Source organism: Pholis gunnellus (genome assembly GCF_910591455.1).
Source record: "Pholis gunnellus genome assembly, chromosome: 15".
In the NCBI taxonomy this organism is placed as follows: Eukaryota; Metazoa; Chordata; class Actinopteri; order Perciformes; family Pholidae; genus Pholis; species Pholis gunnellus.
Window position 1 is genome coordinate 8,799,915 of NC_136542.1, and position 27,747 is coordinate 8,827,661.

Genomic DNA, 27,747 nt, shown 5'->3' on the forward strand with positions numbered 1-27,747 from the left:
CACACTGTACCCTCCCATGACTTTAGTTTTTTTTAGCACCTGACAGAGGCTTGTCGTCACCTTTGACCTGCCCCAGTATCTTACATCCTGCGTGGTGCGGACTAGAGGAGGAGGAGGCAGGAGGAGGGAGGGCTGCGTTCCTGTTCCTGGGGCAAAGTTCCTCTTTAAGGAATCCGCCTGAACATACAGGAAATCCAAACGGCACCACTGTTGCTAGGCAGCAGGGGGTGGGGGGGTAGAAAGGGGGCGGGGGGGGGGTGTTCACAAGGTTCAGTGAGTGAGCCACTGAGGGTGTCACCATGGTGATTTGGCATCCGAATGTTGCGGTCGGAGACCTGGGCTACAAGAGGAAGAGAAGTAAACCGGTGGCTGCAGCCAGAGAACCAGCGAATACCAGCACACAGCAAGGTGTGCTGCTTTACACCCCGTCATAAAGCCACTGTTTGTACAGGTAACCTGATAACGACGTGCTCCGCAACAGCACCCACAGGCTCCAGGAGAAATACAGTGTATAGCATGGTAAGATAGATGTATATAGATTCTATCCTCTAGTCTTTAGTTTAGAAGAGATCGGCCCTGTTTTGACCTTATGGAGGCACCAGACACCAGCGTCTCATCAGCATGGGAGGTCACCATCAAGCCTTGTTTCGTTCCTTGATTAGATTAAGACATCTCTGAAAACATCTCAGAATTTACTGGAATTCGTGATAGCCTTGCGTCGCTACAAAGCGATTGACTCGTGTGTGTGTGTGTGTGTGTGTGTGCGTGTGCGGGCCTTTTTTCCTTGCATGTGCTTGTGGTGCGTGCGTGTCGATCTACATGCGCGCAAGACGGTCTCCTCCACCCACATCCTGCCCACTGAGGCTCAGCACCCACTTGTATGCCCTTCACAAGCGTACCACATTCTTCCTCTCTCTCACACACACACACACTCACACATTATATGCACATGCAACATATTTGACCTATGTTAAAAAGACGCGGTTGCACACACACACAAACACACTTCTCTGCTGTGATGAGATGACCCACTGCCAGGAATTATGCTGTCCCACCACAGTCCTTCCGCTAGTACAAAGAAAAATGTGTTTCTCGAATGCCACAGGAAAACATCCGTATCTAATTTAGCGCTGGCAGGAAGTTTTCGCTTATCAGTTTAGTACACAGAGGTTTTGTTGGCCAGTTGACTTTTACAGCCTCACTCACAGACCAGAAACTTCCAGACCGGGTTGGTTTCAGCCGCGCTCCGTAATGCACCTCGGATCTCGGAAGAACTGCGTTTTAAAGGAATAGTTTGACATTTTTGGGGGAAATGTGCTTATTGCCGTTTGTTGCTAGGAATAAGATAACATTCATTATGAAGCTCTACAGCCAGCAGCTTGTTAGCTTAGCATAAAGACTGGAGACAGGGGGAAAGAGCTAGCATGGCTCTGTCCTAAGGGAACAAAAACTGTGTTTTTAATTAGTACAAAACCCGAAGTGTAAGAACAACACAATTTATCAGGGGGGTTAGGGGTAGAGCCACGCTAGCTGTTTCCCCGTTTTCAGACTTAATGCTAAGCTAAGCTAACCAACTGCTGGCTATAGCTTCATATTTAGCTGACAGATATCAGAGCGGTGTCGATCTTCTTCTCAAACTCCCTGCAACAACGCTAAGTCGCGTATTTCCCAAAGTGCCGAACCGTTTGCTAAAGGGAAACACGGGGAGCCGCCTGGAACTCTGCTGTACTTCCTTGTTTTTAATTTCACAAGAGACAGATGAGCGGCGCTCATGGTTTGCCTCATTTAGAAGACGTGAAGCATTTAGTCTTTGTGATCAACTCTCCGACCGTGCGCATCATCTGTTCTTTTCCCTCAGTCTGAGGCAGAGATCTAGCATGTCCTGTGTCAGTATGTGGGTCGACCCCGGCCTTTCGCTGTCCCGAGCCTCTGTGCCATTTGAGGGCGGAAGTGCATGGATCCCCGATGTTGGTGTAGAGCCATGTTGCCCCTGGCTCCCACCACCTCCATCCCTCATCTCCCCTCCGCTCTCCTCCCTCACCCGGCCACATCCATGGGGTCAGCTCAGCTCCAGATTGGCCCCCACGCATGCCTTTGAATGGTGGGGCTTAGGCAAGCGCTTTAAAAGGAAGCCCAAGTCTGTTTCCCATTTCTCCCCCCCCCCCCCCCTCTCTCCTTTCTTTCTCTCGCATACACACACAGCTGTCATCTGGCTTTTTAAGTTCTGTACTGCATTTCTCCAGCTGGAGCTGGTTTATGACATTCCCTCGGCAGACTCTTTGGCCTCTCGCTCTCTTTCTCCCTTTCTCTCTCTCACACACACACGAAAAAACTGTTCTGTTCTTTCTCTTCTCTCCTTCCACTGTCTCCTATTCCTCACATTCCCCTGCAGACGCTGTGGATGTGCGTTACACCACTCGGTATGTTTGGAGGCAAAAGAGGGAGCAAAGTCACACACATACACACCATGTGTTAGCAGTCCAGAGGGAGGTGTGTGTGTGTGTGTGTGGGGGGGGGGCAAGCGGAGGAGAGAGAGAGGGAAAAAAAGAAGAGAAAGAGAGGGAAAAAAAGAAGTCAAAGGAAGCATCTCTTAGCAACCACAGGACAGTAATTACTGTAGCAGCAGCTGGGAGCAAACCAGATTTCCGCTGTGCGTTAAAGCACTGGCGTGGGCTACTTTACACACGGCACTGACTAACCAGAGCCAGCAGCCTCCTCCAGAGAGAGAGAGAGAGAGAGAGAGAGAGAGAGAGAGAGAGAGAGAGAGAGAGAGAGAGAGAGAGAGAGAGAGAGAGAGAGAGAGAGAGAGAGAGAGAGAGAGAGAGAGAGAAAAAAACTCTAACTCTAACTCTAACTCTAACTCTAACTCGATCTCGATGAGGTCGGGGTGTGTGTGGGAAAAGAGGGGACAGCTAGCCAGTGAATGTGGTTCGGATCGAACCCGTACGTGTAAAGATGCCTCGGCGTGTGTGTCCACGTTTGTCTATTTCTGAGTGATATAACCTTGAAGACCAGTTTATTTAGCAGTTTATTTGGATCGTGCTCAGATAGTTTATCTGTATTGAGAAAGAAAGTGCGACTGAAGTTTTGAATGTAATCCCTAATACCACTTTTCATGTCGTTTACATATATAGCTGGAAATTACACAAATGGTTCCGCTGAGATAACGCTGGACATGACATATCATCACACAGCTCTTGATGTAATAGCTGACGATCCTCCCCCAGCTCTCATCACCTCTGCACGCATGAATCATGAATAGCCATCACTTTTGATGTTGTTGCCATGAGTACTGAAGTATTAGACCACTTCGATTGGACCCATAACTATTTATTTTATTTCTAGAAACAGGTTTTTTTTTTCCTGTGTTTATATGTTCAAATGTGTCCGATGCAGACTGTGGCACTCGCAAGATGTTATTTATAGACACCTCCTGATTGGTGTCAACAGTGAGCTTACCTCTTGTAATTATGAGATCGTTTGGCGTGAGGAGGAAGGAATGTTCGCTCCGCCTCACACGGTTTCCAACGCTTCTCTCTCCTTTTTGAATTTGCATTTTTTCAAGTGCCTCTTTTTTTTTTTTTGGGCCCCGTGTTTGTAGATTTTTTTTTTTTTTTGCATCAGTTAAAATGTTTGTGGGAACACATGCAAGGCTGATGAGAACTCTGAGTTCTTAACAGAAGGGCCTTGAGTCATCGCCACACAGCACAGTCCTTTGGCCAAGCGTGGGCACGGGATGCCCCCTGGTGGTTACAAGTGGAACACACACACACGCACACACACACACACACACACACACACACACACACACACACACACACACACACACACACACACACACACACACACACACACACGCATCCAAAGTCAAAACGGTTGTTGTCAAGAACTGAATGGATCGAGCAACGATGGACTGTGAGAACCATAGATGTTATGGGCATCGGCCGATACATAAGTCATATAACTAATTAATCGATGAATCATGTCAGATGTTTTTGAGTTTCTTGGATGCGTGTCCCTCAGAGGGGAAACGTAACATGTATTAGTTTTTCTTGACTGACTAGATTTATTTATTTTTTTGGTCTCCAGGTGTGTGATGAGCCTCCCTCTATCTGTACCCCAATGAAAGAGCCCTTCTCTCAGCTGAACAACATCGTCTCCACCGAGCCATTCAGGGGCTGCTACGTCCGCGCCCAACCCTTCGACGAGTTCACTTCCAGCAACCGCCGCTACCTGCCTCCACAGGTCTGCCCCTCCTCCACACACCCAATCAGGTCTGCCCCTCCTCCACACACCCAATCGAATCTCCAACAGTTTGAATTACACGCTCGCGAGATAAAATGCAACGAGTGAAGTGTTTATGATAATTAGTGACTACCAACAGATCGTTTCTAATTGTCTTTCAGTAATCCAACTAATTCTCAATTTCTCTGAAGGTCTCCTTTAAGTCGACTCGTCATGTCAGTTTTCACATGGAAGAAGACGAGATCGTTCGCATCAACCCACGCAAAGACGTGCTCATCCGCGGCTACGAGGACTACCGCCACCCTGTCATGTGGAAACAGGAGGCCGACCGCGAGGACCTGGACTTCCCCAACGCCTTCCACAAACTGGACAGTAAGAAGTGCGAGTACCTCTTCCCCGACGGCCCCTGTGGGGACTCCCACTCTGGCCCCGGCATGGGCATTGGAACGGGCATGGGGCTGGGTCTGGGCAAGGACACGGCCATCAAGACTCAGCCCTCGCCCCTGCACAAGAAGGGCCGGCGGCGGCGAGAGGACGGCGAGCGCTCGCGCTGCATCTACTGTCGGGAGATGTTCAACCACGAAGACAACTGGCGGGGGCAGTGCCAAGACGCCCCCGACCCCATCAAGCAGTGCATCTACAAAGTCAGCTGCATGCTGTGCGCCGAGAGCATGCTGTACCACTGCATGTCCGACTCCGAGGGCGACTTCTCGGACCCCTGCTCGTGCGACACGTCCGACGAGCAGTTCTGCCTGCGCTGGCTGGCCCTGGTGGCGCTGTCCTTCATCGCGCCCTGCATGTGCTGCTACCTGCCTCTGCGCGCCTGCCACCACTGTGGCGAGGCCTGCCGCTGCTGCGGGGGCAAGCACAAGGCCGCGGGGTGACCTGACGACGGACTCTGGGACACCCTCAAAGCTTAGCTAACACAGGAAGTGGATAAAAGCGGAAAATTAAAAGCCGGCATCCTTTTTTCATTCCCCTCTCAGACGGGGTGATATGTTGTTGATCCCCAGCTCTGAGGGCTTTTGGAGATTTCAGTTTGTGTTTGTCGCCGACAAGCAGCAGTGGAGGACAAACCATATGCTTTGTGGGAGCTCTGAGCATCAAGCTACGTTCAGGAGCTTAATCTGAGGAGATGAGGAGGAGGCAGCGTCAAGATTAATAGACTTGGAGATGTTACTAAACACACCTGTATACACACACACACACACACACCTCTCTCTCACATTCACACTCATGCGTTGACAAAGCCGGGCCACAAATGTCAGAACTCTACTGCAAGAAACGTGTAACTTTATGAAGGAAATTTGTCTTTTGTACAGAGAGCGACAACTTAATGACAAAAAAAAGAAAACAAAACTATTCTGCGTTCAGAAAAAATACTTGCTGTTTGAGTATGCTAAAAGGGATATGTTCTTGCTTTTTTGTGAATTTACAGTTGGGTAACAGTGGCCTTTCCTTCACGGCTTAAGCATTTGATGACAATGTAATTACTAGACAGAGAAAAGTGCACTAGAAATGGTATCCCAACCCCGAGTAAAGGTAGCCCTCTAAAGTTCTTGCGGTAAATTAACAACCATTTTAACATTTGAGAGATGTTTCTGTGGCGGGTGAATGGCCAATTCCTTGTTTTCCTTTCCATGGAATGCTGAAAAAACTAATCAAAAGGGTTAACAGCTTGTTTTTGGAGGTACTGCTCGGCATATCTTTGGACATTCATTAAGATGTCAAAATGATTACCTTGCTTTTCCGAGGTGATTCGGACCATTTGATTGCATTCCAAAATAAAGGGATCGATTCCACGATTAGAAGGGAAACAATGGTAATGACTTTACCATGCCGAGTTCCCCAAAATAGTTTTTTTTTTTTTTTTCTCACGTCATGAAAATAGCATTAGAACCTCTTGAACCATTTAAATTGAAACCGATACATGACAATTTCATTCACTCCAGTGGATTTCAGTTTTAGTCCAGTTATTTACTGCTGTAGTGAAATTGGTGTTTTTTTGTTTCTTATTTGTTATTTTCCTGCTCATTTTTATAATTATTTGTGGAACAAAAGCTGAAATGTTGCTCAACCAGCAAGTTTTTTTTGTTTCGGTGAGTAAAAGGGGTTTCAGTGCTCCTTGGTTAAATGATGAGGCACTTAAATTAGGTCATTCTTTTTACCGAGAATCCTTCAGATTTTAAAATGAGTCTGTACATAAATTATTCTAATGTATCATTCAATTTGGTATTGGGGAAACCCTCCTGAAAGCACTGCTCTCCAAGCTTTGGTTGCAGCACCCTCTCCAAATTTCCATGTTTGTCCCGTGAATCCGTTTCTTTTTCTTTACATTTTATTTTATTTTGCCCTCATATCCTGTTTAAATGTAGTATTTCTTTGTCTCTCAAAAGTCCACCGCTTTCGTAAGTCTTTATTTAACAGGCCCTGAATGAATGACATTGTTTCAGGAATGCTGAGCATCTTAGCTATTAAAAAAAAAAAAAACATACAGGTGTTATGTATGCGTGTGTGTGTGTGTGTGTGCGTGTGTGTGTGTGTGTGTGTGTGTGCATAGGTCTTCATATGCACTGTTGATCCGGTGTCATGTAACGTCCCCACTGACTGTGATTTAAGGCTTTGACTTGTAACAGCGTCACGTTTCCCCGAAGCATCAAATCAAACTGGGAATTCACTTATTTGCTTTCTTTCCGAAGGTTAGATGGGAAGATCGGTTACACCGACGTGTCCGTCTGTTGTAACGCTGAAGCTAGCAGCCGCTTAGCTTAGCATAAACACTTGAAAGGGGGGGCTAGCTTGGCTCTGTCCTAATGTAACTACTCTGCCTACCAGCACCTGTAAAGTTCAGTAATTAACGTGTTACATCTCATTTGTTCAATTTGTACAAAAACGAGTAAAATGACAATTTCTGGTTTTACGGGGGGGGGGTCATGTGTGGGACTATTTCCCTGTTTCCAGTCTTTATGCTAAGCTAAGCAGCTATTGGCTCTAGTTCCATATTTACCAGCTAGATATGAGCTTCTTCTCTGTTAACTCTCAACAAGAGACCAAATAAGCATGATTCCCTAACGTCAAACTACTCTTAAGATCTTTTGGGTAACAGCGACACTAGTTGTGTTTGAATCCAATTTCCCTCCAATAAGAGTAGAACCGTTTAAAATGTAACGTCTTTCTCAAACTAGTCTGAACAACAACTAACTCCCAACAGTAACACCCGTTCAGTTTGGACGTCTAGCTGCAATAACCGATGAAATGATCCCAAACTAAGGCATTGGCATGTTTTGAAATTGTGATTCACCTTTTTAACGGATATGCATCTCCTCTCACCTCCCGTCACTGCTGATCTAACAAATAATGCAGTGGCACCTCGGCCACGACAAGACTGGATTTCAGGAGAAACGTTTATTTTCCTAACTCCACCCCAAACCAACGCTCCCTTTACTTTCTATGCAAACTTTCTAAAGTGGGAAACACATTGACCTCTCTGCAGACTGAGTCAGTGGCGGGACAGGACACTTTTAACGCCCAACCCCTCCTGGTACCAAACTCCAAACAACCTGTAAATACGTAACACTATATTTAAGTTCTGATAATAATCCCAGCTTTTTTTTTTCTTTTCTTTTTTTTTTTTTGTCTTTGAAATTTTAAAGATAGAGATGTATTTATCGTTGCTGTCAGCATATACTGTAGCTTCAATTGACAGCATTATGTACATAGGTCACCTTTTAGTATTATTTCACATTGAAAAGTAGAGGGCGCTTGTGATGGAAACTACTATTGAGCTTCTAATAAGAGTTTCTCTCTAGTTTTGTACGGTAGAAGGAAGGATAGTGCCTGTATAACACGGTACAGTAGTGGCAGTCCACTAGTTTCAAAAGTTTGATATATATATATATATATATATATATATATATATATATATATATATATATACACATACACACGTATACATCCGTGTATATATATATACATACGTGTATATGAACTATATATATATACACACACACACCCACACACACACATGTACGTATATATGTATATATACATATGTACATATAAAGCTGCTAGATACAATCACTAATTTTATTGTGTTGACAGAGAAAATCAGCTATGAACGACTGTTAAACCCTAATTCTCCACAACAGCATATAACCATGACAGTGAGTTTTTAAGTGTTTGATTGCTCTGCTTGATGAAGTGGACACTTGTGCATGTGTGTAGGTGCACGAGTGTTACTATACATGTGTGTTCTTGTGTGCCCGTGAGCGAGAGAGAGTGTGCGTGTGTGTGTGTTTGTGTGTAGGAGTGTGTTTCCAGCGTGCGGGGTTGGTGTGTAACCAAATGTTTGGTTGGTTGTCATATTCTCCCATTGTAATTGGATTGCCCTGCATTTTTTTTTTTTTTTTTTTTTTTTTGCAAGCTGAACCAAGGTTTGATGAACCTGATTTTAAAACTTGCTGGCTGAGAAGCAAAATGTAGGACGTGCATTTATACAAAGTGTAGAGAATGCTGAAATAACACTTCTCATTCTGCATTAACCAGCACAGTGCAACTTCCTGTCATGTACTGTATTATATATGCAACATGTGTCTGTCTGCTTTAATATATATATATTTTTTTTGACCTGCATTATATAAGACTTCAGTTTTAACCACTTTGCTGCTAGTCTTTTATCCTCTTTCAATCTTGGAAATTGTGCATATCTTTGGGAATGCATACAAGTGTACATTATTGACATTGTGTAGATTAAAAAAAAGAAAAAAAGCTATATAAACTCTTCAGTGTATTGTTTTAAAAGGTTACTTTTCACAGCAGTTGAGTGGTTATGTTTCAATTCTCCAATGCTTTGGTGCACTGATACTATATGTAATTTTTTTTTCATCTTACAGCGCTTGATGTAACATTTATGTGATTAGTTCTAAATAGTGGAAGACATTTGTGTTTTGAAACTTGCAGTATAAATGGTACTACTCTTAACTATTCTGTAAACACTGCCTGTTTTACTTTCTTTTTTCCTTTCTTTCACTCTCTCTCTGTGTGCATATTTCTTTCCTGTGCATCTATTTTTTTTCTTCCCCCCCCTTGAAGTTTCTTAGTGCCATCGGCTTTCACATCCTGACAACCTCAAAAAAGTGCCTCACGTCCATCCTAGTTTCCATTTTTATAATTTAACATCTCTCGTTCTGGTTCTATTGGTTCCTACACGTCTAGGTATTTCTTCTCACGGTTCGAGAATACCAAGTATATGATTTATAGTCCCAATAACTCATGTCATAGTTGTATTTTCTTTATACAGATGTAGCTCGTTACCTTTCATAAATATATAATGTAAATATGCATACATATGTTTGTAACTGTTTTTATGTTACATCATACACTTGTAATTTGACATATCAAATAACATTATCATAATAAAATGGTGAGTTTTAATCTTTTGCTGTGTATGCTTCATTGTGTTTCTTTCATTCATTTAGTGTAAAAAGAACAAAAATAAGTGTTGCATAGTGAAGACAAACCAAGTGCTCATGCTCTGTGAGTAGGAGCACATTTGAATAACCTTCTTCCTGCTTTATAAATACTTGGAAGTTCAACTATTCCTAAAATCTCCAGTAAATTCTACTTCTGCATTTCAAAGACGGACCCTTTGTGTGTAAAATCCAGACGGATACATCTGACCAGAAATACCAAAAGTGGAGCTGAAACAATTTGTAAAAGAAAATACCTGATAATCAATTATCGTGTGGGTTTAAGTCAAAACTGTCAAGCAAAAATGCCAAACATTCTTTGGTTCCAGCTTCTCAAATGTGATAATATGCTGTTTTATGTTATACAACTCCTCCCTTCCACGTGGGGTCTGTGTCCTGGTTGTTGCTCGTCAGCTGATGAGCCACACCTGAGCCTGGTGGGAGTTCCAGCTACGAAGACTCAGCACCTGAACAGGGATCTCGGCTCTTCCTTGGCTGACACGGCTGCTGTTTAGTTTGTTTCAGACATTTTTCACACATCCTGACATTACTGACTCTGTGTTTATTTAGTTAAGTTTATGTATTCTTTAAATGTGTTTATCACTTAACTCGTCTGGTCTCCCATTCATGTTGCAGCCTTTGATCCGGGTTGTAACACATCTTACAATCTTGTTATCCTCATATTACTGAACAAGAGATAGTGTGTTATGTGATGTAAATGAACTGTCAGGGAACATGAATGAAAACTAAAACAAGCATTTAAAACAACTCAATTGGAATTGGGAAGATGTCTGTTTATTGAGATTATTTTAGGCACCATTTTATTTATTTCCATTTCCTGAGATTATGCCTTTACTCCACTATATTCAACAGGACAATGTATTTTTTTCATTGCACTACATTTAACATAACTGTACTTGTTACTTTGCATAATCATATTTTACATTCAAAATGCGATGGGATCATAAAATACAGCTTATGTCTGGTAAAAATCTAAAAGTTTAACCGTTCAGGAACTCTGCTTTGTTTTATCTCGCCAAAAACAATGCATTTAAGACATGAGGATTTCAGAGAATGTTCTCAACCTATTTCAGCAGCGTTGACAGAATTCATCTCACACATTTAAAGATACACATGTCCAATTACCAATCTACTTTTTTGTTAATTTAACACTGAATAGAGCTATCCTTTACAGTTACTTGCTGGTCTTTTAAAATACATATTATAGCTGTAATCTGACTTTTAAAGTGCCGTTTTCTTTTGTGGTACATAAGTATTTACCTAGTACTATGGCGGAACCATAGATTCAACTTCTTACGTTTCACTCCGGCTCACATACGCAACCGGAACAGTAAGGAGGCGTGAGAGTGCCGCAGAAATGAATAGGGGCAAAAACTGTATATGTTGACATAGTTTTATCCGTAACATGCTTACAGTAGACTAACTCAAAAACCTCACGGATTCAGCGATGGAGTGCGACATTTTGGACTCGTTAGAGCAGCTTGGGTAAGCTAATTTACTGTTAGCATAGCACGCTATGTTTAGCTTTCAAGTCGCATTCAAAATAATGTTCTCAGGCTGCGTGTTAATACAATATGGAGTGGCTGCAATAGCTAGTCGTACAGTAGCTATATGTTTATTTAATATCTGAAGGTGTCGAGGCTTATTTGACCACCTTGTCACCTTCCGTAGCTATGACGGTCCTCTGCTGGAGGAGAAGGCGCTGCTCGGAGCCGCAGGCAGAGGCCTGTCATCGCCCGAGTATGTGGACCTGTGCAGGTGGCTGGCATCCAAGTTAAAGCCGCTGTGTGATCTGGAGGAGAGCATTACTTCCGGTCCAGGTGAGCCACATCCATTCACACCTGATTCTGACGATCAAAGCGTTTGTGTTCCTCCCTCATGAACCCTGTTTCCCCATCTCCAGACGACATGGACAGCCTCCAGGTGGAGATGAGTGGTCTGCTGAAAGAGTTGCACTGTCCTTATGGAGAAGTCGTTTCAGGGATCCTTAAGGGCATTGTACGAAACGCAAAAGATCACCTGAAGTTTGTCTGTATGTAATCGAATCATGCTCCTTATTTTAATCATTGCGCTACAAGCTGTTACTGTGTGAGTTACTTAACAATATGATTTTGTGTTTCTCGTGAAGTGTTCCTGAGCTCTGAGCTCCAGGCAGCGCAGATCGCGATGAGCAGAGGGCTCGCTCATAAACAACAACAAGAGAGTCCGGTGCATCAGGAACTCCTGGCAATCTGTGAAACCCTGGACCTACCTGATCCCAGAGGACAGGACGCAGCTGAAGTTTTATCTCAAGTCCAACACAAGGTGGGACTATTTAATGCTGTTTAAGTACATTTATATCTGGGCCACCAACATTCAAAGGGATGTGTTTTTGGGGGGCAGCAACTGTGACGCTATGAGGGACCTTCCTTTTGATTCTGTCCCTATTTAAGCAAAGGGTCAATTAAATGGCAAATACATTCGTCTTGGAGGCACGCATTGAGTCGCACCTGTTGTACTGTGCTATTTTAGATCGCTGCATTGTTCTTCCTTTTATGTATTGCGGTAATGCATTAAATGCATTGTGTGTGTGATTGTAGGTGGAAGAAGAACTTAAAGATCTTCCAAATAGCTCCACTGGAAACCCAGTGCTAAAGAAACCTCTATGCAGTGAACAATGGGTAAGTAGATGAACGTCTAAACAAACCACGTCATGTGAAGTGCCTTTTTAATTTAACTAATTTGTCTCTTTTTATCACTGCAGGAGAAGTTACACAACATAAACGCAGCTCTGTCTTCAGAGTACGAGTGTCGGCGCAGGATGCTGATCAAACGGCTGGATGTCACAGTTCAGTCATTCGGGTGGTCAGACAGAGCCAAGGCACGTTTATATCACCAATCACCGCACTGTTTTTTTTTGCACTCCTTCTCCATCACAGGGGAGTCTCAACTGATGACAGTTATGTGAGAAGAAGCTGATTTCTATCTTGTGGTTTGTCAGGTAAAGGTGGACAGCATGGCGAAGGCCTATCAGCCAAGGAGGCACTCTCTGAGGCCACAGTCCACAGTGGGTATGGCCGAGCTGCTGGCGGCCAGAGAAGACATCTGCAACGTGGTGAAGACCAGCAGCGGCTCCAGCAGGGAGAAGACTGCTTGTGCTGTCAACAAGGTATAGAATAACCTTTCCCTCTTTCCAAATGAATGGCTGAAGTCTGGTGCTTTTATTTTGACGTATCTTGTCTTGTATCTTGTCTTCTCTCTTATCCACAGATCCTGATGGGGAGAGTTCCAGACAGAGGAGGACGTCCCTCAGAGATACAAGCCCCGCCTCCTGAGATGCCACCCTGGCAAAAAAGACAAGATGGAGGAAGAGGGGGTGGCTGGGGAGGAGGAGGTAGAGGAGGAGGAGGTGGTGGTGGTGGTGCAAGAGGAGGAGGAGGAGGTTGGAGAGGAGGTGGATGGAACCATGGAGGACATGGTGGAAAGAGAGGGAGGTATCAGTATTAATTTCTGATTGATCGTGTTTTGTTTTTTTAAGTCACCTAAGTATCATGAACTCAATTCAGTTTTCTATGTAGGGAAAAATGACTTTTTCATGTAATGACAGTAAACATCTTGATTTTAGATTATTTATAATGCTCCTATTTTTTTATTATCAGTGTTTTATTTTGCTTTTTAAATTTTCTCATCAGTGTTTTTAAGTGGAAAGAAATTCCACTCATTAAAAGTACTTTTTTGTACAAGAACAAATGATCCAACATCTGCATTGTACCATAAGACTCTATAATCCATACTACATACTGATTCTAAAGAGGGTTTGAGTGTGTTTTCTGTTCACACTGTAAAAGTGACTACATGTAGGTACTTCAAACTCAGTATGGGTACAAAGAAACCTCGACTTTTGACTATGTTGAGACTCTACCACAATGCAGTGAGCAATGGAAATGGAGGAGCGGCTCACAACTGGAAAACTAAAATTCTTTCAAATTTTGGGGAACAAATGCTAACTGGTAGATGAGTGTATACTTTGTACAATTAGTTTGCAGCATGGATTTGAGACAGGTTTTTTTTTTTTCACCGAAATAGAGGGGACAAAAACACTACATTTCTTTTCCGCATAAATCAAGTTTGTTACCATAAATATTTTGCTTTTTTAAGATTATGTAATTGAAGTGAGAGGGATTAAAGATGGAGTGAGGAATGTTGAAGATAAAGGCGACTGTAGAAAAGACTAAAGAGCCGTCAATGTGAAACCCTGAAGCTGAGGACGCTAAGAAGTCTTCAAATCTGTCTTTTACTTTTCAGACTAAAACATATCAGCTTTCACCTCATTTCCTTGAAGATTCTGTACCAGCCGTGATCCCTTTGAATAAATGTAATAAAGATCTCTTCCAATGAAATGAACACCTTATGTTGATGTAACAGATACTGAAATAGTGCAACCAGACATTGAGACACTGGCTACTTCCTACCACAAGGTGGCACGATAGATTGATGTAAACAGGTTCTTTAATGGAATAGAAACAAAATGTATTTCCAAATATTTATTTGCTGAAAAGATGTTCTACACTCTTTCTTCCCCATGGCATATCATTTTGTGTTCAATAGATACAAGTTTATACATAGTTTGTACATCATCCAATATTCATAAAAGACATTTTTTTACATTATGAACAACATACCTGTACATGGACAAAAATCACTCTAAGTCTCCACACTAAGACTCAATCAGTATGTTAAAACACAAAACCTGAAGCCGATTCATACGGGGCGGACCTTAAGATCCAGTCCAAACGCATCTCATCAGTGGAGACGCATTTCTCTCCAGTTAAGTCGGATCACTGCCCACGCATGTGACACCAACAACACACACATCGGGACACTGAGGGATTTACAACCGCTTCACTTTGGCCACGTTATAAATTAAGTTGCTGCCTTTTTAATTGATAATATAGGCAAATTATTTCAAATTGACATTGTTAAAATATATATTTGACTTCATGTAAACTCTGCCACGCCTGCGAGCCTCGTTCCTGTACGGGTCAACTTCACAAACTGGGCTCTGAAAATATTCCCTAATCGCTGCAGCGGGAAAGGAAAGTGTTCAATAAGCGTCAGCAGGAAGTGTCTGCACATGGACGCGTCTCTCTGGAGTGAAAACAAGTGTAGTAGACAGAATACTGACGCTAGCACTGGTCTGTGCACCAAAGTCAACACAGCTGCGCAGCGCTGTTCGTTACACCTCAATAGTGTCAAACGGCCTCACGTCCTTGTTTTTATGTACTTAATGACACAAAAGGCCCAACTGTCAAAACTTAAGGGATCTCAGCCTAATTCAAGAATGATCATTTGTGTTCGCAATACTTTTACTTCTTGCAGGGATGTTTCTTAAATGTATCAATTGGCATTAATAAACACACTTCACTGCACTCAAACAAGCATTAAAGGACACTTCCTTCATATTATACAGACGTACAGGGTAGATATTTATAGGCACTTTGTCTTGACAAAATATCTTAAATATATTGATTTTGTTCACATACAGCACTCGGTTCTCATGATACAAAAAGGGATGAAAAATAGAGTATAAAATTTCCAGGTTTACACAAAAAAACCCGCCGTCATTCTTTTTCTTCATTCGTCAACTCTATATTTCTGGAACCTGTGCAACGTTTCTATACTTCGCATCAATCCAGTGTTTTAACAAAGACCAATCCATCGTCTCCCACCGTCTTTCTGGACAGAGAACATACATTTGTTGTAGATAATGTTCGGTGGGTTCCAGGGCTTTATGAACATGAAGATTGCTCGTAGCACAGCCAGATCGTGGGGTGTACGGTGTACATTAGCATCATTCTGTTGAATGTAAATCTATATTCTTATTAAGCTCACTGCAGGGACAAACCCCTGCCTGTACCACCACATGATAAAGTTCAAATCCACCTGAACCCTTTTATCCACTCTGTCTTCACTACTGCAGAAACTTCCTTCATTATCAGAACCTATAGTTACCAAACAGCAATCAAAAACATACTTATTAAAAAAAAAAAAGAGCGACCTTTGTCAAATGAAACTGTTCTTGATACACATCTAGAATAACGATTTTCTTTAAATGCAGCATCACATTGGTTCATTATGTACAGCAAAGTACTGTAAAAGTGCTGGGCTTTATTAAGCAATAATGTATGTAAAAATAATATATATAATACTGTTTAGAGGCAGGTCATACGTCTTCATGCTCCTTCGTGTGGCTTCTTTCTTGTACTTCCACACATCCATCCTTCAGCCTCGCCTGGTTTAATACTTGACCCCAAACAGGGGTCGACCGAAATACTGACCGCTGCAGTGAGTAGAATCGTACAGCTGCATCATCGCAGTGCAGTTTGGTATAAATCGGGCTCCAACTCCACCCCATCACCTGTGACCACGGACAGACACTTGTGCTCATATGAGCCTGGAGTTGCGGAGGTACTGGATGATGACCTTGTAGATGAAGGTGTACTGAGACAAGGTCTGAACCGTCATCATTCTCTGACGACGCAGGTTTAACAGGTATTTGGGGACATCCAGCACCTGAAACCCAGACCAGACTTTTAGTAAGAGAGAGAGAGAGGCAGCAGTGTTTCATCTTAATACACAGAGATGGCAAAGAAAATATACACATGAGGTCCTAACTTGGAAAAAAATAAGCTGTAGTGCACAGGTTTTATTTGAAGTGAGGAAGTTACCTCATTGTGCTCCAGACAGGCGATCATGATCTCAGACAGGATGACCACACCAGTCCGTCCCACTCCAGCGCTGCAGTGGACCAGCACCGGTAGGTTGGTGTTCTTTGGGTCACTGATGCTGTTTGTGTGTCTCCTCACAGACTGGATCTCCTCCAGGTAGGCTGGGAAAAAAAGACGAGAACACTCAGGATAATTTAATACAGCAGTGTTGACAACGAGCTTCGGAACATTTAAATGTTCTTTTCAAAATCTCTAAGGGATCGTCTTCCCTAGTTATCTTAATTTCCCTAAAAAAAAAAAAGTCCTATTTTCAGTCTGCCAGGTTGACATCTGATGACCTTAAAAAGGATAAACGGAGACAGATCCCACTCACTCAGGAAGCCTTTCAAGTCCTCAGGACACCCGTGGTCCGGCCAGTCTATGTACTGCAGGTGCCAGACCGTTCTCTCCTGGCCCGTCAGGAGGTGTTTGATCTTCAGCCCCGTGGTGGCGTAGCATCCGGACTCCGTGCGGAACCGCGTTGTGATCTTGAAGCGGCCGTACGTCACCGTGTTGTGCCGCGAGCCGAGTCTGGGCCAATACCGGAAGCTCTTTTCTCGGCCGCTCTCCTGAAGGAAGACGCACAAAAAGACGTAAACCCAGGTAACGATGAGGAATGAAATATGTGGAGCTGTAAATAGGAAAAATCAACGCACCTCTTCAGCGGTGACCATCGCGATGATGGAGACACCCTGTTCCCACACCATCTGCCAGAAGTCTTGACATGTGTTCGACAGGGGACCCTGCGAGGCAATGTAGCTCCACTCCTGTCCACCGACTGTTATCTAATGAGACGAGGAGATTCTTCTTTTAGCTATTCAGTATGGCAGAAAGAGTAGCAGCAGAGTACTTCTGTTCTCTCAGACTTGATGATGAAGGAGTGACTGTGACTAAGCAGCAGTTATTATAATTATTATTATTATTATTATTATTATTATAATAAGGATTATGATACATCTCTGCACAACTTACTCTAACGTGTGATGCATTAATGTATCCCGTGTTGTTCTCTTTAGTGGGAACCAGCTCCACTCGGGTGTCATCATAAGGCAGGACGTCCAGGAAGCGGTTTTTATCTGCGCTCTCTGGCAGCAGGGCGATGGTGCACTCCCCTGCTGGACGACGCTTTGGGATACTCTCGTACTCTTTCAACAGCTCTCCCCTCTCCATATGCTGCTCTAGAATGTTACACTAACACACACACACAAGGAAACAACTCACTACCACGGATAGTGTAGTCCTGACGCATGAACAAGTTAACTCCAGTTAAATCTATTTAATTTTATAAATACATAAAATGACGTGATGTACAGTAGCATTCCCTGATATTTTCATCATTAACAAACGTAAAATTGATGTTAAGATCCCAATGAAAAGTGGACCATAACAAACATTTGCAGCACAGATATATATACACACAGAAGTTTTACTTTCCATCACTGCAGAAGAGAGGACTTAGTCTTTTGAATGGTGTTGCAGCAGGATCTGCTTGATTAATTGATCTGCTAAGAAGCCAATTGTTTTTGAATGTGTCTGGAATTTACCGTCATTGCCAAAGCAGCCAACATCAAGATGAACAAGGCTGACCAGTTCAGCTGTACGTTAACGTCTGCAACCAGATCATTGACCGAGACTTTCATTCCCAATACATAAGCAACATGTAACAAATCTCACATATCGCAAAAGTTTCCATTGACCGAAACGAAACAGTTTCATTAGTTTTTTGCTTTACAAACCCATCTGTCAAGAAGCAAATGTCAAAGACTCGTAAGTGTCCTACCCTCTCGTCATTGGAGGCTCTTTCGGGCTCATCCTTGACCGCTTCGCTCATTGGCTGCCTGGAAACCGACAGTCCGTTGAGATGTGCCACCTTCAGAGGGCCCATCTTCTTCACCTCTGACCGGGCTCCTTTCTTCATACCCTGGTGTGACAACAGAGTAGACACAGAAAGAGAGAGTGAGGGCGATTGTGTGCGTGAGCCTGGCAGTGAGGAAGTAAGTCTACCGGAGGGGCGGGACACGGCAGCCTCGCTGGGTGTTTACCGAGGGAATGTCACCCGTCTGGTTTTCTGAATACATTCTTTCAATACGTGTCATTCGAAGCCGGCCACTGAAACCACTTTCATTACTAGGTACATGCATACTCATGTGATCCAGGTATGAGGCTCACACATGAAATAACAATACTACAACCCTGATCATGTACACTGGGGGCCGTTCTTTTTGGAACAGGGTTCTCTGAAGTATTACAGTGCAACTAAAGTCTCAGGAGGCAGCATGGAGAAATACCTCCATTTCAAAATGTTTATTAACTCCTGCACTATGCTAATGGTGTAATGTAATTGGGAACGGGACTCACCGGAGGGGGCAACCCTTCTACTGTTTTCTTCCCAGGAGGCACATCAGACACGGGCCTCTTTTTTAAGTCTTTTTTAGTCTTCTGCTTGGCCTGGCCACTCAGGTCTCCCTCAGAGACCGAGGGCATAATCCTGGGCTGCCGTAAATCTGACAGCAAGTACAGAGGCTCGCTCTCCTGCATCAGGGGGTGAACCGTGTACGCCAAGGAACTGGTTATGGAGGGGTCAAGAGAGGAGCCTATGGGATATGCGGGAGGCGGCTCTGCGGGAGTGCGTTGCGTCAGAGAAGAGAGCGACGTCAAGCTTTGGTGCGGTTGGGACGGCTGGCCGGGAACAGCCGCTGCCATTGCGTCCTGAGAAAGGGGAACGTGGCGTCCGGTATCTTCCTCAAACTCCTCTTCTTCACCGCTACTGTGAACCAGCATGGTGGCATCTGAAAGGGACTTTTTGTGTCCATACTGCAAGTCCTCCTTAACGTCGCTCCTGTCCTCCGTCTTTGTACGTTCCAAAAACACGTTGAGCTGAGAGCCCTGGGAGCGAACGCCGCGCAGGGCCGGAGGGGGCGTGGCGGCTTCGGCTGCTGAAGAAGACACGGTGCGCTCTTTGACCCGCATCCCCTCGAGACTATGCGCCAACCCGGCAATCTCGATGGAGTTGCGCTTCTGAGCGTGGTATGGCTGTCTCTGTGGGGGTCCGCTGAAAAGAGGCTCCGACACCTCTTGTAACGAGTGGGCAACAGGCAGGCTGTCCTCTTGGAAAGTCTGGACTGAGTGATGCACTCGCCTCGTGATGATCAGGTCTGGGTTGCTGCTGCTGACGTACAGGTGACGCGACAGGTCCGGCGTGCTGTTGGCAGGTCGAGGGTGGGCGTACGGGTAGGGCGGAGGTGGGCGGTACACGTGCGTTCTCATGATGTTGGGGGCTGGATACTCTGGATACTGGGCCTGTTGTAACTGGACGTTTGTGAGCTCCGGGACACTAACGGCCCCCACAACGGGCCTCCTCTCTGTCGGGTAGGGATATGGCGAAGGGCTGTGGAAGCTGGAGCCGAGATGGAAGGGATAGTGATGGTGTTGGGCGGCTCCACCGTGCTCCCCTCTGATCTCTGGCTGGCTGTAAACGAGGTGGTCTGGCCTGCGGTAGGCGTACGAGTTTCCGATATTCAGGTTCCTCATGGAGTGGCTCTGCCGGTGCTCTTGAGACAGAAGCATCCCTCCTCCTGCTCCCCGGGTCTTCTGACGCATCACTGTCTCATAGTCCGGCGTGGCCCGGTAGGAAGGCGGGATAAGAGCGCTGTGGCGATGTGAGGGGACATAATCTGGCCTGGTGATGTCGCTAGTAATGGAGGGGTTGGAGGACATGGGAGAGGGCTGATGGTAGTGCTGGGGATTGGTGAGCGAGCTGGTACTGTGGGCGCTGTACACGCTGCCGTTACGTAAACGCCCTCCGCTGTTGTATTCCAGAGGAGAGCAGTCCAGGCTGGTCTGGGAATGGTAGTAATAACCGTTCTGACTGTTCATGTACAGGTTGTCTGTGGGAGAACAAATAAAACGAGACATCCTGAAGTCGACAAATGGATTATAATTACAAACAATTCACCGTCAACATTTAACCGAGGACAGTAATAACTTTAAATGTTATCCCCATGCACTAATTATCAGGTTGCTAGTCGCAAGCCAATGTCCGAGTTACCTTGTGATGATGTGTAAGGCTCTGTGAAATGACCATTGTAGTGCATTTGTGACGGGGGCATCATGTAGGCCTGAGGCTTTGGCTGTAAATCAACAAGAGAGGGATTCAGTTACGGCTCATGTGATGAGAGCAAAGAATTAAACAGAACTGTGTGCCAACGCACCCATAGATAATGATTTAAATATACATCATGTGTTGAAATGCAAAACCAGAAAATCATCTCGGGAATTATACGAGCACACAAGATGTGAAAAGTGTGTTGTGAGTGAGCGAGGCCATTACCAGAGATATTCTAGTAGAGGACCTCCGTCTGACTGGGTTAACCACCGCAGGCTGGGTTTGACTGGTGGGAAAACAAATGTCGGTCAGAAAAGGCGAAACTAAACCGAAAGCACAACTACTTACAAAGCTTCTTTCGAGAACTTACTTCGTCCTTTTGACATTTAAACTTTGAAAACACAGCAAAGTGCATACCAGGACAAATCCATCAAACTAACACGTTGCTCAACTCTTCTCCAGTATAATATGCAACATTTGTGCAAGCATGGGGTAATGGAGAAGGGTTGTGTAATGTGTTTTACATTTTGATTGACTTGCATTTAACAAAACATGGTAAACGTCTAAAAAAAATATAGAGAAAACTGAGACATAGATCTGGAAATATCTGATGAAAGCTAAAGTAATGAATTACTATAACAGATACTGTAAAAATATGTGTGTTCATTTTTATGGTGCAAATAGTGCTCAGAATACAGATCCCATTGGATTTTACAATGATTATGATCCCCGGCTATTCAATAACTAGTAAATCAAATATTAGCTTTTCTTTTACTTGGATGAAAAGTCACTACATGCTTCACAGCCCAGGGCCCATTTCATACATACAGTAGAGAGCATGTTTGCTGTGAAAGGTTGGCTATGCAATGAGGGACGGGTGGGTGTTGGCACCTGCTTGATAGCCACACTGTAGGCGGTGGCTGATAGTGTTGCTCACCCCTTATTAGAAGGCAGAGAGGGACGAGAGAGCATTGGAAAGCGAGGAAAGGATAGAGTGAGAAGGGACTTCTGGGAGCCCTCAGAAGGCAGGGGGTCACACTCCTCTCTGAAGAGAGAGGAGGATAGAAGTGAGGCTACACCAAAGAGGAGACACATGTAGGAGACGACAAGGAACAAAGAGACAGGAACTAGACTAGACATGTAAAAAAAAAAAAAAAAACACACACACTTACAGGCTACTCTTGTTAATCTTATAAAACTTGAGTCTGGCCAGACACATCCGGCACACATATTTGGAGGTTTCCATGTCTTCCTACACAAAAAAAAAAAAAGGAGAAGAAAACTCATGAGATGGTGAGACAATTAGAACAGAGGTGGTGTTTGCTTAGTAATCTTGAAGCAAAGCCAATTCTATGCCCTCAAATACCTCTGCATTGAGTTTCGGCGGATGGTATGACTTTATGACCCACACATGCGTAAAACAAACAACTACCAGTTACAGCCACACCCACACACAGACATAGGTGCATTGTTCAGACTCCGTTCCGTGATGACGGCAATCTCTTAATTTTTTTGCTAAATCCAATAAGAAACTGAAATTTTCCTAAGGCGATGGGGTGGAGGAACGGAGGTGCATTGGTAGCAGAGACTTACGGTCTGGAACTGGACACTCTCCTCTCTGTTGGCTAGCTCCAGGACAAAGAAGGACCTGTTGTGACTCATGTTGTTAATTTCATTCCACCTACACAGCCAATTACAGCGCGGGGGCAGAGAGAAGAGAGGAAAAACACATGATCTCATGGCGGCCACAAAACCGTGCAGCATTCTTTTTTTAAAGACTGTGGCACTGCTTTAACAATGAATAATACAAAAATTTAAAAACACACGTAGGAGTCGATCAAAAGGATATCTAGAACTCCAATTTGCTTCCAGACGTACCTAAATGAAAGCGGCCTGCCATTTTTGTGCTTGACAAAGATGCCATCGAGGCAGGATCCCATGGAAACATCTGCACCTGTACTGTCCTGAGAGGATTAAGAGTTTCAGAACAGGCTTTTAGGTGAAAGAATACAGACTTACAGATTCAGATTCTAGTAAGCCCACGTCACATTTCTTCGACGTTTGGGCGAGACCTTGTAAACTTACCTTGGCTTGATAGCTTTCCTGGCCATAGCCTTCCATTTTCTCCACCTCCTGCATGTACAACATCTCTGCCTCTGGGGCTGATAAACCCCTAAAAAACAAAAAGAAGAGGAAAAATGGCAACAAAAACATGACGAAACAACCGTCAAAACCCACTGAGCCGACATATAAGCAAGACAGGAACACTAACAAGCACAGCAATGCATCACCAATTTGTTATAGTGGTTACAAGTCGAGTAGTAATTGAAATGGGACAGATGGAGTGATGAGAATCAGCTATCTTTTGGACTAAATGTTGAGGACAGAGTGGCTAAAAAAGGGTCTGGTGCCAGTGAAAATCACAAGAGATGGCTCAATGTGGCCTCAGAGAGATTCTACGTGAATCTAGATGATGACAGATAATTTAAAAAAAGGACGTTGAGGACACCTGCTCACCTGAAGGACTGATAATGAAGGGCCACCTTCTGAGTGGCCTCCTCCAGCACTCGCTCATCCTGGATCCAGTCCTGCAAAGACAAGAGTCGGGATCGATACCGCGCTGGTGTTAAAACACAAAAGAGCACAGGACAGCAACGTCTTTCATTTGACAGGTTGACCACACGAAATAAAACGCTTACAATCGGGAAGAGCGCAAACTTCTGGAGGAACTCTTGGGAATCATATCGGTTGAAGTCTCCAAAGTCAGCTGTGGAGGAAAAAAAGGACACACTAAATGAGTTAATACAGCAAGGCATACTTCGCATGACACTGCTCTCTGAATTAAGTCTATTACACGTCCATTTCTGCATTTAGCAAGAGGCTAAACAGACGTGTAAGAGTTGCAGAATGGTGTAATGCCTTTTGGAAAGCTGTGGTGCATGATGACAAGATGGACTAATTTTAGGAGAGGAGGGGCTCCGTTTGTTAGGAAAGGGAATTGCTTCAGCGTCTGACAACGTAGAGGGCCAAAACAGTTACTTCATTCTGCCTGCTGGTAACATTCACAACTATGTCGGGTATCCCAGGCATCGAGCTACAACCGCCCTTCACTCTAAAATATCCCGAGCCAGGGACACAAACCACCCAACAGCACAATCACAAGTCTGCAGGACAACTTAAGCGGGGACTACATCTTTAAGGGAACATGCACAGAGTTTATTCGGGCTTTTCTTCAAATGCACACATTGCATGCTGGTCAGTGCTTTGAACACGGCTGCAGCAGTAAGTGATCTCAGCGGCTCTGCTGTGCTATGCTACGCTAACACCCAGGCCAGTAAGTTGCAGCGCCTGATATAACTTTGCCAGCAGTGTTTGAGATTCTTCTCGCTATGCAAAAGTTGGAGGACGTGTCAGGGCTGAAGCTCATGCAAGGGGGGAGTTCACAGTCACACACAAACACACCCGAGACCATTTGAATAGGCTACTTTACGTTTAATGGTGCTTTGTTAAGAGCTGCATATTACAAGAATCATGAAATGGTTCTTATTAACCCTCGGAAAAGTGATTGAACAAAGGTTTGAGACAAACTATTGTGATCAGCAGACACTTAAGTCCCATTTTTCTAGCTGTGTTTTTGAGAATTAACCGAGTTAGGATGCAAGAAAAGAAATGCTGTTGCACTGGTGGAGATTGAAAGGTAACAGTTTGAGAATTAATAGGCGTATTGGAGTTTATTAAAAACCCTAAGCCTAGCAAACTTGCAGAGTTTAGAGGAAAACAAACCCTCCTGTCCAGAAATCAAAGAAACAGCCGCCAACGTCACGATTTATCGTCACCTTCTGTGTAACTGCACCGGTAATTATTTTTGCCTGGAACTTAAAGCTGTGACAGCAGCAGGGTTTTTTGCCAAGAAACACCAGGCTCGTCAAACTGAAGCTCGTATTATACATTCATATTACCTTGCACTGCCAGGCTAGCTAAACGAATAGCTTGTTCCAGTGAGCACGAGATCCTGCCCTCCAGAACATCCTTCTTCAGCTGTAGGTAATACTGATATCTGTGGAGAACGAGAGGGCTACTTATGAGTGGCGAGTAGACAAGCAGCCAACAACCAAATGTGGTAACTTCATTCAAGGTTTGCAGAAATGGCTGAAAAAGGTTCATTACAGAGCAAACCGTCTCAAGTGCAGCACTATTAAAATAACGTAGGACATATTTAAAAGACACAAATAACTAGGCTTAGACAAGACACCTCACGTCACTGATGGAACCTCACCTTGTGATCTCCTGTTGCAGTTGGTTGATGCTGGGTATGTAAAAAACGACTCCAAAGTAAACGCTGGGCTCCAGCCCGTACTTGTCCAGCTGCTTCTTCAGCGGCTTCTCCAAGTCGATCCATCTCTGCTGGTTCTGCTTGTTGAAGTACCACAGGCTGAAGAAGGTTATCTAGCAGGCAAAGAACACAAGCGCAAACGTTACACCCGAACACCACCGCGAGCAAGGACATTTTAACACGACTAGAATACCTTGCACAACAAATTTAGGTTTTACAATATGTAGTAAAGTAGAAGGAATGCACGTTTACATATGGGACATATCCAACTTTAGAACAATATTATGGAACTGCTTGAAGTCACACATCTCCTGTTTTGTGCACAAATCTGCAAGTCTTCTCCTGATAATCTACATAACATTCAAAACACATGTAGACCTGCGACCTTAACCACCACACTCATCTAGATTTATGGGCGGTTGGCGCTCCCTGCTCCGTCTTGTGACCGTCTGAACATCTCACAATGAATACTGGGAAGAAAAGTAACCCCCCCGGGCTTGCTGTTTATCAAAGACAATTTAGCAGAAAGAGACCTGTTGTGATGTGCAGCCACACTCCAACCACAAGTAGAACATAACATGACTGTTATTCAGTAGACCGCATTGGTTGGCAACTATGAAATATTATATAAACATGTCTCTGGTGTTTATAATTTTATAATAATGTAGACAGAAATAAGACAAAAGTTAGGGGATCCAACTGCGTTGGACGTAGATTGCCTACAATAAAAATGTAAACACAATGATGGTTCTAACCGGTTAACCGGACCGGTGACAAATAAAGCCTTACAACATCACGCAGCACAACAACAGTCATGTCGTGCATGTTCAGACCCGGACAGATGGCCTGTATAGTCAGCAAGTCTTTACTGTTGCTTTGAGGAGCAACTGGAAATGACAGCATCTCTTTCAGCTCGTGTCCGACAGGTGGTTTTCACCACAGCGACCAAATGCGGACGTGACGCTCGGTACATTATTCCATCCCGACTCAGAACTACTTTTCTTTGACCATATCGTCCATGCTGACACTTGACCATTTCAAAACGTGCATAGTATGCATGCTAATCTGCATGAGTTGGTTAACATACATGCATTTACTAATGTAGAGTGTGTGATTCACAAATTCCTTAATCATATCATAAGCGGGACAGAGATTATATTATATAACTGCGATGATATATTATGTGACAAGTATACAACTGTTTTCTTTGGTTTCTGTTGTCCTGCTTCTCAATTCCTAGTAAGAATGTGACCAAAAGATAACCGCGTCTCTGTGGTGAGTTAAGAAAAAGGTCCAAAAGAGAGAACAATCAGCACTTGTATTGCATGGAAATACATACATACCTCTCTCAACTCGAGTCTCTGAGCAACTGCCTCCAAACATTCCTGCCCGGTGCTCTCCACCGAAAGTGTAAACTCAACAAACTCTCCATTGAGCAGCTGGATCCGAGTGACAAGACAGCTCTTGCTTGAAACAGTATACCTTCGAGTCCTTTTGAGTTTTAAGCCAAATGGCAAGGGCATGTTTCACACTTCTTCAAGAGGGAAGGTCTTCACTTAGTCCGGGGAAAGTCTTCTCCTTGCTGTCCCCCTTCGAATACTGCGTGGACGTTACAGGCCACTGGCTTCATCATCAACAGACAGATCTGAAGAAAAGAAAAAGAGACAGGAAACATCTTAATGCACCTCCAAAAACACTACAATTCGCAAGAAAGCGTGAAAATGCAAACGTGGAAAAGGGGGTGATAAAAAAACAGGGTGATTACTGATCACTATAGAATATGTTACAATGCTTTAGTATAATCTTAGTCTGTCCCCCTGGAACAGACGCCAGACCAGACAAACACTTAAAGTAATCCTCTTAAATGTGGCATTCTTGTTTTTAATGCCACAGCATTACAACTTTTCTAAAAGTAAACACTATAAAGAAAAATACATTAAAAGCAAATCTATGGACTTGGCAGCAATTGCCAGTAGGTTATCTAATCTGTGTAATTAGCGCTGTCTATAACACGGATTACAAGCAATGTTCAACGGCTGTGGTCAGATGAATCCCCCTCCAGCGGATAGTCTGATCCAAACACTGACCTGATCTGTTACAGTACGCAGCGAGCTAACGTTAAAAATCCCTGCTGCTCTCCATCTCCAACATGCATCCATTTTATTACAATGTATATATACGTTATACATGAAATAACTTATCGTAACTTAACTCAAAGTTATTCCTTAGATGTGTGACATGTCCCGGCCTAACTAGCTAACCCTTCAGTGGAAGCTTTAGTGAATCTTTCAACTTTTAACCATTAAAAACAACCAGCGCTAAATTAGCTTCAACGCTAGTTGTGCTAACATATGTTCCAGCAAGTAGACGACACCCTTGGGAAGCTGACGTAGCCTGTAAATATTTTTGGGTTAAAATCGTTAACGTTACCGTTAGCCATCAAGATGCAATTTTGTAGTCCAACTAAAATTCAGTCCAGGGGGATTTTCCGCCATCAAGGTTAATGGATTACCATAAATTTGGAGATATTTTCAAAAGTGGAGACAGCCCATTGGTCTGTAGTTTGTTTGTGGATCCAGACTAACGTAGCGCCCCATGCCTCTGGTCCGACACTTCACTCAAGTTCCGAGCGTGTTTCGCTTCCTGGGATTGGAAGAGCAACAAGCGTATTCCGTCTACATCCGCGGCTCTATAGCTCCAATAACTGAGCTTCAGCAACTGAAAAATCACCAAATTAAATTGGAATGCACTCTGGCTTTTCAATTATTGCACACAAAATGTTTGGTTTACAGTACTTTTTTAGGGGTATAAGCATCAAAATGCAGTATA

The 27,747-nt window shown here is 43.9% G+C and overlaps 3 protein-coding genes across 5 annotated transcripts; 2 read left to right on the plus strand and 1 right to left on the minus strand.

Moving 5' to 3' along the window:
• Positions 1-299: 299 nt before the first annotated feature.
• On the plus strand, positions 300-5,129 carry spred1 (sprouty related EVH1 domain containing 1; the record flags this gene model as incomplete). Its single annotated transcript, XM_079174677.1, has 4 exons — positions 300-408; positions 2,393-2,420; positions 4,065-4,245; positions 4,437-5,129. The coding sequence occupies 4 exons, from the start codon at positions 300-302 to the stop codon at positions 5,127-5,129; spliced, it is 1,011 nt and encodes a 336-aa protein (XP_079030803.1).
• A 5,935-nt stretch (positions 5,130-11,064) lies between these two features.
• Positions 11,065-14,094, plus strand: fam98b (family with sequence similarity 98 member B). The gene is made up of 8 exons (XM_079175408.1): positions 11,065-11,219; positions 11,406-11,554; positions 11,638-11,766; positions 11,863-12,038; positions 12,314-12,394; positions 12,478-12,594; positions 12,715-12,882; positions 12,984-14,094. Exons 1-8 carry the CDS (start codon positions 11,182-11,184, stop codon positions 13,218-13,220), a joined length of 1,095 nt encoding a protein of 364 aa, XP_079031534.1. The 5' UTR covers positions 11,065-11,181; the 3' UTR covers positions 13,221-14,094.
• Positions 14,095-14,251: 157 nt separating this feature from the next.
• Positions 14,252-27,520, minus strand: ptpn21 (protein tyrosine phosphatase non-receptor type 21). 3 transcript variants are annotated; one of them, XM_079174565.1, is made up of 20 exons: positions 27,431-27,520; positions 26,262-26,563; positions 24,862-25,031; positions 24,545-24,642; positions 23,285-23,352; positions 23,103-23,173; positions 22,671-22,758; positions 22,464-22,549; positions 22,179-22,266; positions 21,758-21,837; positions 21,523-21,630; positions 20,811-20,871; positions 20,529-20,610; positions 18,839-20,367; positions 18,261-18,401; positions 17,453-17,671; positions 17,137-17,265; positions 16,815-17,049; positions 16,442-16,602; positions 14,252-16,286 (listed from the first exon to the last, which is right to left on the minus strand). In XM_079174565.1, the coding sequence occupies exons 2-20, from the start codon at positions 26,439-26,441 to the stop codon at positions 16,158-16,160; spliced, it is 3,723 nt and encodes a 1,240-aa protein (XP_079030691.1). In that variant the 5' UTR covers positions 26,442-26,563; positions 27,431-27,520; the 3' UTR covers positions 14,252-16,157. The 3 variants fall into 3 exon arrangements, with proteins under 3 accessions (XP_079030691.1, XP_079030690.1, XP_079030692.1); XM_079174564.1 differs by having other exon boundaries at positions 27,349-27,506; XM_079174566.1 differs by lacking the exon at positions 21,523-21,630 and having other exon boundaries at positions 27,349-27,506.
• Between the last annotated feature and the right edge of the window lie 227 nt (positions 27,521-27,747).